Here is a 13,946-nt window from a genome sequence, read left to right as displayed (position 1 = left end):
TCTATTCTATTCTAAAAGAACCCAAAACAGCATCTTAAGAGCTACGCGCCCCACTTTCCTCAGTTAAGGTCAGTGTTCCTGATTCAACAAGGAGAAAGAGACTGGGCAAAAATAGCATCCAAGGTGAAAACCACTGCTGATCAAAAAGAAAACAAAGTGTCATCTCATACTTGCCAAAAAATATCTTGATGATCCCCAAGACTTTTTGGAAAAAATTCTGTGCCCTGACAAGACAAAAACTGAACTTTTTGAAAGGTTTGAGTCCGGTACATCTAGCGTAAAGGTAAAATAGCATTTAATAAAAAGTACATTTACGCAGAGACAAACATGGTGGTGGTTGTATGTTGATCTGGGGTTGCTTTGTTGCTTCAGGATCTGGACAACTTACCATAACTGATGGAACCATAAATTCTGCTCTCTTATCAGGAAAGAAGGAGACCATTTGGTCATCAGTTCATGAAGCTCAGTCGTACTTGGGTTATTCAGCAGGGCAATGATCTGAGACACACAAGCAAATCCACCTCTGAATGGCTCAAAAAACTAAAACAAAAAAAGCCAAAAACAAAATGAACGTTTTGGAGTGGCTTAATCAAAATCGAGATTTAAATCCAACTGAGATGCTTTGGCTTGACCTTAAATAGGTCATTCATACTTGAAAACTACAGAATTAAAACAGTTCTGCAAAGATTGATTACAGTTCTAGCTGCAAAGACTGGCAGAACCAGTTATTATGTTTAAGCGGCAATATTCACACAGGGCCAGGTGGGTTTGATTGACAGTCTTTATGTTTTTGGCTACCTTTGTCTAATACTAACATTTGCTTGATTATCTAAAACATGTAAATGTAACAAAGATGAAAAAATATACAAAATTAGGAAGGGTCAAATACTTTTTCACAGCTCTGTCTATATGACCACTTCTCCTGCTCTTAATGCCTACTCCCTAATCTCCATCCCATGCCTTTACTCCCCACGTTAAGTGTCATCTCCTGAACTGAAGTCAGGGCTCATAAACAGGAAAATGTGCATCAACATTTGATTATATCACTTCATATGAGACTTTATAAACTAATTTCCCAAGTCTTTCTATGTTAGATCCACTTCAAAGAAAGTTTCAGTAACACCCATTAACAGTGGTCAACTCTGGCAAAAACAGCAGCACTTACTGAAAACTCACGATATCCTCAACAACTCAACTCAGTATCACCATCATCAATCAGAAATGAGCTTCACTGACATATATTTAAATCCTTTCACAAAGTTTTACAGCTTCCTAAAAAGTAAATAAACATTTACACTCTGCACTGTGAATGGTGATAATAGAGGTAAGCAGAGGAATAATTAATTCAGATGAATGCCACCCAGAGCATTTGTGGTGACAAGGAAGTAAAAACATAAATTAATGCAAAATATCTTATTGACACAGGCCCATTTTTTTATTCCTGATTTATTGCTAAGTATTGATATTCAAGTATGTTAAAATATAGTATATACAAAAATGCTTTTATCCATAAGACAGTATTAGAAACTTTCAGTCACAGGCCTTTAAGGAGAAATGTGGAGTGGCTGGCTGGGATCTTGGTGGGTTACAGGGGGTTAAAGTAAATTGGCTGAGTTTACAGCAAAATTAAGCCATTACTGGGAGTCACGTCAGCCCAGACAACGACCATCAAAGCTGATGACCCTGACCTGTAGTCATTGCCGTCTTTGTCTGTCTGTTCCCTTAGTTTTATGACGTACTCATGAGCTAGAATTGTTTTGGCCTCTTTTATACCCTGTTGGGTTTTTTTGTCTCAAACTGTTTATGTAGCTATAACCACATTGCTAATTAATGATGGCTCTTTTTATGGATTTTCCAGTTGTTGTTTTAAAACCTTTTGTGACACTGATCTGAGAAGTACCACAAGAATACGATTTTATTTTATGACCCCACTGATTGGCAGCCAATCAGGACTTAAAAACAATAAAAGCCCACTGCACTCACTGCCAGTAAAATTTTATCAGCATAAAAGCTTATAACCTGTGTGTGTGTGTGTGTGTGTGTGTGTGTGTGTGTGTGTGTGTGTGTGTGTGTGTATGAATGCTGAAGAAAACTGCAGACCTCTGACAGTTTTATAGTTATTCATAGACTATTTATCGCTTCGGTGTGGTTAAAGAATAAAGCTTCTGCACAAAGTTACACAGAAATGTTTCAACTCAGGAGTTTCAACCGCACTATAAAAACTAATTCTGCTGTTTTAACATACACACTGAGCAAAACTGGACAATGCTTTTGTAAGGCCAAAGTTGAAATGCAATTCTCTGTGTTGCAAAATCGCATCTGGTTTATGGCTTAATGTTGTAGTGGAAGTATTTTAATAATTTACGAACATATTAAAAGAGGTCATTATGGAAACACACAAGGCAGCACATTACAAATTACATTATGCTTAGACAAAAAGAATAAGCAGGTAAAAAAGAAAGCACTCACTCTACACAGTGCACACTCTAAGACACACACATGCACACAAACACACCACGCTCAAGTCCAGACAGGAATTAGGCAGGCTGATTGGTGAGTGACAACTAAAATTGAATTTCTCTGCTGTGAGGGCCCAAAGGACTCAGGGGAGAACATAAACACAATCACATGTGGGTATCGGTACACACAGGCATGAAAAGGCACACACACATCAGACATACACACACGTCAGCATGAACAATTGCTGAATAATTGCTGGCACGCACACAAATACACGCACATATTCTTTCTCCCTCAGCTTCGCTTTCTCTCTTGTTCTCTTTCTCTTGAACAAACACAAATACAAACACACACACACACACACACATATAAACTTATATCCCCACCAGTCCCTGCTCTCCAATTTACTGCCAAAGCTGTCTCTTCAAAAGCAAATCTCTTTTTTTTTCTCTTCCCAAAACATCACAATGGCAATCACATCTGGCAGCTCCAAACAAAACAACAAGTTTGAGAAAGGCCATCATTATACTGTGGCCAGTTAGATGTGATTTGAATTGTGATGATGAAAATGACAATCACTGGGCCACACATGATGCCAACTTCCACTAGCCAGATTTGGAAGAGAAATTTAGGAATCATGAAGGGAAATTTAGTTGTGCATTGGTGTTTCTGAGCTTGTAAGTTAAAGAGTTTTTATTCTTATGGCATATTCCTTATAAAATAATAGCAGACTTTAAAACTGTGCTTCCAAAAATCAGTCAACATAATACACCCCAGAGAATCTTCTCCTAACATCCACTGACAGACACCATAAGATACCTCCAGAGAATTTGTGTCCATGTCTTGATGATTCAGAGCTGTTTGGGTGTCACAAAGGGGACCTTTGTAAGAATAAGCCAGTGATTTCAAAGTTGTGGCTGAATGGTATATATTAGCTACTTCTGAACTTACTTCGCTGTGATTACAATGACAGAGTACAGGCACATTATTTACATGATGAAAATAGTGTTGTTTGTTTTACTTCTTTTGCAAAGTTTGAATAATTTATTGCAAACATTTGATTTTAATGGAATTTTTAAAGCCATTGTATTTGAATTGCTCACTAATATAGTAACTGCACTAAACGCAGCTTTTTTTGGAATACAATGGAAGCTCCCTGGTAAGCACAGCATGAACACTTTTAAAGTACACTTTGTGCCAGATTGCAGCTAAATTACTAAAAACTCATATTGCCAAATTTCTCTGCTGACAGACTTAATTTGTCACACAGCTGTGCTCCAGTAAATATAAATACCCATCTTCAAGTAAGCAAAGAACTATGATGGAGAATTGCATCACTTATAAATTCAGTCTTTTTCTATTTAGCTATTCCCACCATGATTTGAGGTCTAAATCATGTACTGCACATTTTTAAGCATAATACTTGATGGTTGCATTTTTCTGTAAACAAGTTACAGTCATCAAGAAAAGGGGTGCTGCATGACCATGTTGCAGCTTATTTTTTCAATTATTCATTTATTTCACAAACTAACAAATTACTCCTCTCAGATAAGTTGATCCATATCTCTGAACCAGCTGAAGACTCAGAGCTGGCTGTCAGCAGGGAAATTAGTAAATCATAAGAAATTCCAAAGATATATTCAGATTTTTCCAGTGAGCAACAATCCTCTCTGGAATTTTTAGAAGGTGATGTAGAAATTCTACACTGTACACTCGTTTATACACTATGATGTTTTTTTGGAGGAAATTAGTAAGCGCCCGAGGTCTTCTGCTTCAAAACTGCAGTCAATACTAATACTTCACAGTCTAAACTATAACTTTGCTCTGCTCCAACTGTGATCTCATCTGTTGATCTCTATCTCTAAACCAACTGAAGAAACAGGCTTAAAGCTGGCTGCTGGCAGGGAAATCATACCGCTATTACACTGGCACTTCATAGTCTAAATTGCTAACTGTAACTTTCCTCTGCTCCAGTTGCTACCACCTCTTCTTTTCTGAGTAAATTCCCACCATTGCTTGCTTTCTCTTTCTCCATAGGTCAATCACAAACTTACTATACTTTTCTGTGAAAGAAAAGTGCAGCAGCCAGCAGTGGGTTAACAAGTAACAAGTTAATATGTCTTCTTTCTGACACTGGATTCATGTTTACTGTGACAGTTTTAAAAAGATAAAATAATATAATACTGTGTATAAGGTGTGTTGCTCCATCTCCTGTTATTTATTTAAACAGATCCTAATGTGGCATACAGTCACTATGTTTTAGTCTGGATGCTAGATAAACCTATGTCTGATTTATTTATCTATCACAGATATAAGTAACTCCTTTCCCATATTACGTTTGTGTCTTCTTGACTTAGCATTTCCCTTATTGCTTTTTGCTAAAATCTGACCTGAACTGATCCAAAACAATTCAGTTTCTGCTACTTTCAGGCTGGAATGTGTTAGTGTATACTTTGGTAACAAGTTTTGCACCAGTGACTGAATGTCAGACTATATGTCAGCTCACCAACTGCCATGAGACACTGAAATAGCCATGCTTCCAGGCCCTGAAGAATCGTACATTTAAAATAGAAAAATTAATTATTGTCTTTCTGCAGCAGCAAAAACAACATCATGTGTATCATATGCATCATTCATAGACATAGCTGATAATTGGTGCCACATATAAACAATACATAAAATAGATGGCTTTTAGTACAATTAACCACCTGAGTTCAGTTTACTGACATAGCTTACTTAGCACCCACCTATCACATAATACAGTCACACCTCTAATAGGCAGTTTGAACCAACTAATTTTTTACAAGACTATAAATGTATTTATTTTGATATATAGAATTCTTTGGGGATTGTCTGTGAAAAGTATTTGTATCTGCCTCTGTTTTTTCACACAATGGCATGGCCTATGCCATATCTTCATCTCTTTTATGCTTCTTGCTTGCTGTGTCTTCCCTGAGGCATTTACCCATCCACCTCTCGGACCCTTTTTCTCCATCTTAATATTCTGAAGTTGCTTACTGAAACATAAGGCATTATGTGGAAAGACTTTACTAGAGGTTTACAGGGGTCAAATCCTGCCTCATTTACATTCTACTATCACAGTGTAGTTTCTTAGGCCCCAGGGCAATAACGGATATTGCATGTGTGTATGATGCAAGCCTTAGAAAGTGTTTACAAAGCAGGACATGTCTTGGTGTGTATATATTAACAGGATTAATAAAACACACAAAAAATAAGGACATAGTTAAAATTACAGTGATGATGGAACAGAGGAGCAAAGTCTAATACCACCTATACTGAATACACAATGAAGAAAAACAGGTTTGGGGATGAGCCTTCAATGTCTGGGTTGATTCCACTGGATCACTTTATTGTGTCCTCCCACAGTGAACATGAAATCCAGAGTTTATAGTTTCAATGTCAGCCACTATGCAGGTGTTTTCTTGGGTCCAAGAGATGTGGACAAAGATATGAATAATGTGTTCATGTGTACGACAATGAAGTGGAATCAGTAACCGTAACAATAATAATAATAATAATAATAATAATGCATTGGATTTATATAGCGCTTTTCAAGGCACCCAAAGCGCTTTACAATGAGGGGGTTGTTTAGTCAAACATAATATATGTTTGACTAAACAAACTTTATATAGAGTGAAGAGAAGATACAACTGATTAAGAAAGAACCCCCCCCCCCAAACACACACACACACACACACTTATAAATTATCATCACTCCCATGTTCCATTACATTACAGAAGGCCTTTTAAACGTACTCTCTCAGATTTTTCACATAAACCCCCACATAAACACAAGCCCATATAACATCCTGGCACTTTAACGATGTAAACACACACACACACGCGCTTCTTACCGGAGTGAAGCTCATGACTTTGAGAATCCAGATGGTCAGTGCCAGGTTGACAATCATGGTGACGAGGAGGAGGAGGATGAAAAAGTACAAGCATCTCTTTCTCCAGCCATAGATTCCCACTGCTGGATAAACCTGCGCACCACAAACTGAAGCCCCTCTCTGGTGGAGGGGGTTGGGCTGTGCTGCAAGGATATACTGCTCCTGGGTCATCTGAGGGAGACACAAATATAATAATACATGTAAGATTAACCAACACTTTTTTGAGAAATTTCTCTCATTCTTCAATTTTATTTGAAGAATATCTCTATACTGACATTTTTTAAGAAATGGAAATGCAGAGGGTTTATTATCCCTGTTTGTCAGCTGTAGATGCCCTAGTAAAATACTGAACATATGTTTCTTATTATTGTGAATGTTTGTATTTATTTAGTTAAACAAGGATGACAGACAAATGTGGAGAAATGTTATGACTGTGAAGAAACAAATTCAAAAACAAGCAATTAATGGAATTTTTATTTCTCCCTTTTTCAGTCAGTGTTGTGGCCATTTTAAGGCACAGGTAAGCCTGTATCAGATGCCTCCAGTTGGAGGAACACTGTTAATGTACAATTGGTATAGGCTATTACACCATATAACTGTGATTTGTCTTTTATTTGCACAGGTGCACACTAAAATACAGTTAGATCTAGCCAACGCATAAGATAAATGGTCTCTACACTTTGCATCCAAAATAAGAGTGTTTTGAGCTGATCCACAGGTGCTAGATCCACGCCAATCTCATACTGATTATAACTGCAGCTCATTAAAAAGAAAACTAGAAAAAAGTTACCCTGAGATGTGGATAGATTAAAAAAAAAACTCCAGCATTAGACCTTATCATAACAAAACTCATAACAAAACTTGGAAATGACTAAAAGAATGTGAGTAATGCAAATAATATATAATAAGTGTTAGTCGTTATTATAAAGTGTTGCATTAAAAAGACACAAGTTTTGTAGGGCATCAAATTGTCCAGAAATGTCTCTGTATGCAGAATAAGCAACAACAGGAAGAGGAGAGGCTAAACTTTCACCGTTTTGGAGGAAGGAAGAACGGAAAATATGAAAAACATAAGATAGCAAAAAAGAGGAAGAATGGAAGCATTTTAGAGTTTTGAGAGGGAGATAACAGGAGAGAGAAAGAGTAAGACCAAAGCATGATAAAAACGAGATAGAGGTGGAGCTGTAAAGTGGAAAGATAGCGCAGCATTGAGTACTGAGAGATAGGAAGGGAGGATGGAGAAAGAGAGAGAGGGCAGATAAGATGGTAGAGGAGGACAGAGTCCATTAGTTGTAGTGCAGCAATTGGAGTCATTGGTGGCAAGAGATATGGACACTGGCTGCAAGGCACTATTATCTCTGTCCATCTGACTCTCTAACTCTCTTTCACTCTTTTTACCCCACTCGCTATACCTCAGATTCCCTCTTGGTTCCTTCATGCTTTCTCCCTAATTCACCTCCTATCTCACTTTTGCACATCTCTCTCTTCCTCTTTATCAGTCTCTCTCTTTACGTACACACAACACAAACACACACATACACACTCACGCACACAAACACACATTAAGTCTTTATTTGCTGAGACTGCATGACCTTAACACCTCAGTGACTGTTGATTTTTCTTCCCCCCTGCAATGCCTTTTCTCTATATAGTCTCACATGATGATACCCAACAAGCCTTGATGATAAACAAAAATGCTGACTTTTGCCTTAGCCTGCAGAAAAAAAAAGAAAATGCAGGCTTGGCTTGTCTAAGTTTTATTGTTTCATTTTGGGGAGAGTCTAAAAAAACTATCAGCTTGTGATTGGTGTCTCCACAGGGGTCCTGTTTCTTATACGTAAGAGGCAAACCCCAAGGTCTGTTTGAGTTATTCATGCCATGACAGTGTATAAACACCATGGAAGTCTAAAAAAAACATTAACAAGCTTTTAAAGCTAAGAGATTAACCTTGAGGAGGATTGATAGTGGGGTCTCAGCTCCTCTGTCTCCTTAAGGCTAGGGCTGTCTGACCCATGAGTTTTAGCACTGAAAATAATGTAATAATGTAAAAAATGACTCTTTAATATTTATGAGTCAGAATAACAACATGTTGTGGCTGAAGATTTACTTTGATGTCTTGTGAAACAGCACTGTTTTCTTCCTCTTTCCATTAAGGATTAAACTCCAGTTCTTAGATGGTCTTGCCCCTCAAGCTGATGAAGATTACTAAGTATAAGATGAGGCACAAGATAAATTTTAATTTAAATTATTCATTACATAGTATTTTTATTGGATTCAGTTAAATCCAGTGTATCTGTGAGGGACCAAGTAGCAAATGCATAGAGGACACAGGAAAAATATCTTCAGAATGGGCTTTTGTTATTTTAACCCCATAGAAGTTCAAAAAGATAAAATTCTACATATAATTAGCGGGCCCATAAAATAGGTCAACTAAATATAACCCTACTCAAAAGTAACTTCCAGAAGCCTGATCAAACAAAGTAGACACAACCTAACTCAAAAACTGACCTAAACACAAAGACACAGGAGGGTAACATTTATAGTTGTTTGGCCAAACCATTTACACACAATAGGGGGAAACAAAACAAACACCAATACTAACTAAGCACAATATAACATAAGTAAACCTAAAACAACCCCTAAAACAACACTTGGTTGGTCCTGCTGAGCAGGCATTGGCTGTGTCGCAATTCAGGGGCTGCATCCTTCGGAAGCCGCATTTGAAGGCCGATTACATCACAGCAACGCAACTAAGGATGTCCCAATTCGAAGGCTGCTCCAAATGCAGCCAACAAATGCGTCCTTCATTTCCTCGAATTTGAAGGATGGGTCGGTGTATCCTTCGTGGCCCAACCTATCCCAGAATTCATAGTGCGGCCCAGCCAATTCCAATTTCCAACAATGGGGGCAGCTACTTAGTTGTAATATTACTCTTATTACTCTTTTCAATACTTTATAAATTAAATTATTATTTATAATATTTGTATAATAATATAAAAATACTTTTCAAACGCGGCAATGGCAGAGGAGCGCGGCTAAAGAGTTTGAAATATTACTCTTTCTGTGTCACAAAATAAACTTTTAACATATTTTCAGCCGAGAATGTAGGTGTGTAAACTTCAAATATCTGCTCGGTTTATCAAGACATCACATATTTGCAAAAGTGCTCCGACATTTACGGAGACATCTGTTACCCAACAGCAAAATATCTGACCGGGTAGTCAAGGCTCACTAGAGCTGGCTACCAGCACATCGTTTTCAGACGGTCTTTCGCTACTCAGATTAAACATGATATATAAGTCACTTAGATAACTTCAAAATGTTATTGTTTGGCTTTTTTCAGTGTTTTATTTGTTCCTGAGTAAATCGGTTTGGCTGAGATTAAAGTTATAGTTTTCACACAACTAAATAGACATCAAACAGAAAACTGATTAAACAGAAGTGTGGGATGGTAGAGCCTTTACTCCAGTGTGCTGTTATACTTTACATAGCAAGAAGCAGACGGCTGAGTTTATTAAACTCCACTGAGACAGCTTGTGACGCAAATGTGAAGTCTAGACCATCCCATTTCACAGCCTTGCACTTCCAGCCTTCTCGGTCTTCGGAGGACCCGGCCTTCACGGTCTACAAGGGCTGGGATGCAGAAGGATGCAGCCCCTGAACTCAGACACAGCTATTGTGTTTTCAAAGTCCTCAGCCCTTGGCCAAGCCTGTTGCCCAGACAGGAAATAGCCACCTCCCCAAACCAGGTAACTCAAAGAAAGAGAAACATAATTAATATAACAGAAAACATTTTTAAAAAACACACAATGCTACTACTACTATGTGCATGCTTCATAATATCACTGTTATGTTTAAGTGAGGACATTAATGAATTATATTACTGAAATAACTGCAAACCAAACTAATGAAGAAAATGAATGGACTGATGCATCACAGTATCGACGGATATTTAAGCACTTTGGGATTGTTATGGATAACCTGCCTACACATATTGTGGACCTTTTCCAGAATTTTAGGATATCAGCAGAATTTTTTAACCAAACCAATATTAACCAATCTGATCCAAAATCTTACTCTAACTATAATCTAATAGCGTCATCACACGGCATTATTAGTGTGCTTCCCTTTACATGGCAGGAACCCTTTTCCAACTAAATTAACAAAAATACTGGATGAATAAACTGATAAGAGAAAGCAGACGTATATCAAAATGAGGCAGAATTGTGCCCAAGACTGAGTCAAGAGCAGATCAACAAAAACATAGACAGAGGTGTGCAAAAATGTTTAGTACCATTAGCATGTGTAGCAATCATGTCAGTTTTAAGGCCAATATTTGTTTAAATGGAGGAGGAAAAAAACACTTTTGAATAGCAGATTTAAATGAGGTGATGAAAGGATGTGACAGATATTGCAATCTGCTTTTTTTGGCAAAAGAAAAGCTAAGGCTACTTTAGATGTGCATGAAAAAAAACAAGCATTCAACCTTCTATCAAAATGTAACCCAACTGATTTATTTCCGAGTGTAATTTGGGTATGCGACACATATTAATGCCAAGTGCAATGAGGGCTTAATATCTGTCAAATGGGCTAATGGATTAAAATATTTTTTGCCTTTTCACAGTGAAAAGAATTCTCCTGCAATAGGCACAGCAGTTTCAGCTATTTCTCTTTTTGGGTGCATCTGTTCAGTGTGTGCAGACACAATGCATATGAATCAATAGCACAGCACTGCTGTAGAATAGGACAGAGGAATGGGCTGCTGATCATTTTATCTCTGAATTCGGAGTCCACACTTAATCGATAGCACACCACCGTGTGTAGCTCTGTGCTGATATGTTTGTTATGTGTGCGTACTGAACTTTAATGAAGTCTGTACTGACCAAGAGTGCTTGTCGTTTTTCTCCATGCATGCATCAAGAATGGGAATCAATAGATATTTTTGTTCGTCGATGTGTATATATCATCTTTGCATGTTTCACTGGGGCCACACTGTCACTTGGTAAAAAGAATGTAAGATGTATTTTTGTTTTTTTCTTAAATTCCACAGGTGGCAGTCAGATGCATAATGTCACTGCTTAATTGTGTGTGGTCAGTTTTGTGACTGTGCCATTTGTCACTGTGTATTTTCCTATGAACACCCCGCATTACACTCTTTCACTGACACACTCATTGTCTTGCAAATGTATTTATGTCTCATTTCACTCAGAGATATCCAAGGTTATCAGTCTAACTCGGCAGTCTGACAAAATATTGTCTGTCCGCCCACTCGGCCCTTTGCTACAGAAAATCCAAAAGAAAAACAAATTGTTGCTTCATCTTTTCTTTTTTTTATTACGTTTTCTGTCCTTATTCTCCTGTTCACCTCTCCTTCACTTATGTCTTTCAGTTATCCTTGCTAATGCACATTTCCTTTCTTATCAAGTCACATAAATTGAGCAAATCAACATAAAATAAGTTTGTGCTATATTTAAAACTATTTTTTTAGTAGATTTTTAATTTTCCTTCTTTTCTTCCTCACTGCATTTTTTCTTTTATTTTCGTTGTTGCTAATCAATCAATTTTGTTCTCCCCCTTTCTCTCCCTCACATCTTCTGCCCTACACTCGTCCCTTCTTCCCTTTCTCTTCTAATGCATTTTGTAGATTGAACTGACAAAAGAGCCATCAATCAATCCCATAGTGTACCAAAGCCTGGAGGCCCTGCACTGTGCGACCTAACTTTATTAATATCATAATGCCATGACAGCTGTAAAAACAAGAGGTACTATAGCTATATTGCGAGTGATACCATTATAGCACACTATCAGCTCCCTAACAGTGATTTCATTCAATTCAGTAAGTCTGCTTACTTTTCTCTGTGTTGTATGTGTTGTTGAGGTTCGTAAACAACACTTCGACTTTTACAATTGACAAATATTCAAAAATATAAGTTCAACTACAGAAATTAGAGGTTGCATACTTATGAACAAAACTGCCAGCATGCTGAGGTTGGTGTGGATGTGGTGTATATGACAAACCTAAGTACATACTACGATAGCACCCTCATATTATCTCCTCATCACGCTCAGCTTTTTAAGGAAGAGAAGAGAAAATACAAGAAAAAGCTGATAGGAGATGAGACATGGATATGAACAGTGGGGAGAAGAGACGACAAATGAGAAAAATGAACAGGAGAAAAATATGATTGTGATCCATCCATGTGACATCTCCACCCCCACAACCTCCCAGAAGAAGCAGCCCAAAATAAACAACATTAGTTTACAAAAAGCTAATAATGAGAATTAGAGGACAGGAGATAGTACTAGAAAAAAATCTTTCCATTATATTGTATTTCATCTTTCAAGCAGTGACATTTTGCATAAAAAGAGACATTCAAAATCCATTATGACGAATAGGAAATCACAAATTTGTCTTCATATGGAGGTCTTGTGGGTTCCTTCTAGATTATAGTTTAGTACAGACTGAAAGCAATGTGATAGAAAATATAATTGTAATATTGGCAAAAATAACTTTCAGTACAAGTTGTGTTTTATAGTCCCAATAATTAATATTTTTTTCTACTTTGAATACAAAAATCTAAATGAATTGAAATGTTTTATTTGAACAATTTTCTAACAGTCAGTTGCACACAGAGGTGTTTCACAGATGACAATACTGTCACTGTCTCTCTGTGGTCAACACTTGACCTCTAACAAAAGATCATAGCAACAAAACACAACATCAAGCAACAATTGACGAGACAAAACAACCGAAATTAAAAAGGTGCTCTTTTGTGCTTATAACATATAAAATTGTAAAATAAAAAATGACCTCAAATGACAGAAACAAAAGTCTAGATAGTGTCTATAAAAACTACTGAACAGTCACAGGTATCACAGCTGGTTTATTTAGCGTTTTTTGCGTGGGGAGACGTTGACATGTGGAGTTTAAAATAGTCTTAATTGTGCAGTGGATGACTTTTCAGCTAGTGGAATAAATCCGTGGTACTGCTACCTTTTGCAGCAATAGTTTTACGGCATGTTTTGCTATTTACCGCATTTTGTTGGACATCCTCCTTGTGAAATCCAAATGACAAGGGAGTCTCATTCCCTTCCTCATCTGCAACTCACGCTGTCGCCATATTTTTCTGCTAGCGTATGAACGCGCATTCTCAGTGTTCCAGGTAGAAGGTTTTCCAGTGGGGGCGGGGGGCTTAATGATGCATTTGCAGCGTGTGGGAGAAAAAAAACTCACAGTGAATTACCAGACAGTTTATATTGCTATGGAACTTTATACTCGTTACATAAAAGCCATTTTAACCATCGTGCGCGGAATAACTCTATATTATAGTATATTCGATATATCGCCCACCCCTACACTAATGTGCAGTGCAATCCTTTGCCACATATGTGACTGAATTATTTTAATGTATGTGGATTGTAAATGTTAGAAACACCTTACTACACTGTGAGGGTGGGACAGAGACAGACATATAGACAGGTTTGACGGGGTGTAAGGGTGGATAATAAATAGAAGAGTGAATGGACTTGCCAAAAGAAAATCAGGAAACTTGGGAATTTTGGTTCACAGCT

General features: G+C 37.4%; 1 protein-coding gene across 1 annotated transcript in view; it reads right to left on the bottom strand.

Annotated features, from left to right (window-relative positions):
- Positions 1 to 13,502, bottom strand: part of LOC116323508 (zeta-sarcoglycan) — a 168,688-nt gene extending 155,186 nt beyond the window's left edge. The window contains exons 1-2 of the mRNA XM_031743855.2: positions 13,409 to 13,502; positions 6,336 to 6,545 (exon numbers count right to left, since the gene is read on the bottom strand). Coding sequence (XP_031599715.1) covers positions 6,336 to 6,545 — 210 coding nt within the window. The 5' untranslated portion in view covers positions 13,409 to 13,502. The remainder of the gene's footprint in view (positions 1 to 6,335; positions 6,546 to 13,408) is intronic.
- Positions 13,503 to 13,946: the final 444 nt, after the last annotated feature.

Source organism: Oreochromis aureus, linkage group 6 (genome assembly GCF_013358895.1).
Source record: "Oreochromis aureus strain Israel breed Guangdong linkage group 6, ZZ_aureus, whole genome shotgun sequence".
NCBI lineage: Eukaryota > Metazoa > Chordata > Actinopteri > Cichliformes > Cichlidae > Oreochromis > Oreochromis aureus.
This window is presented reverse-complemented; position numbering and strand designations above follow the sequence as displayed.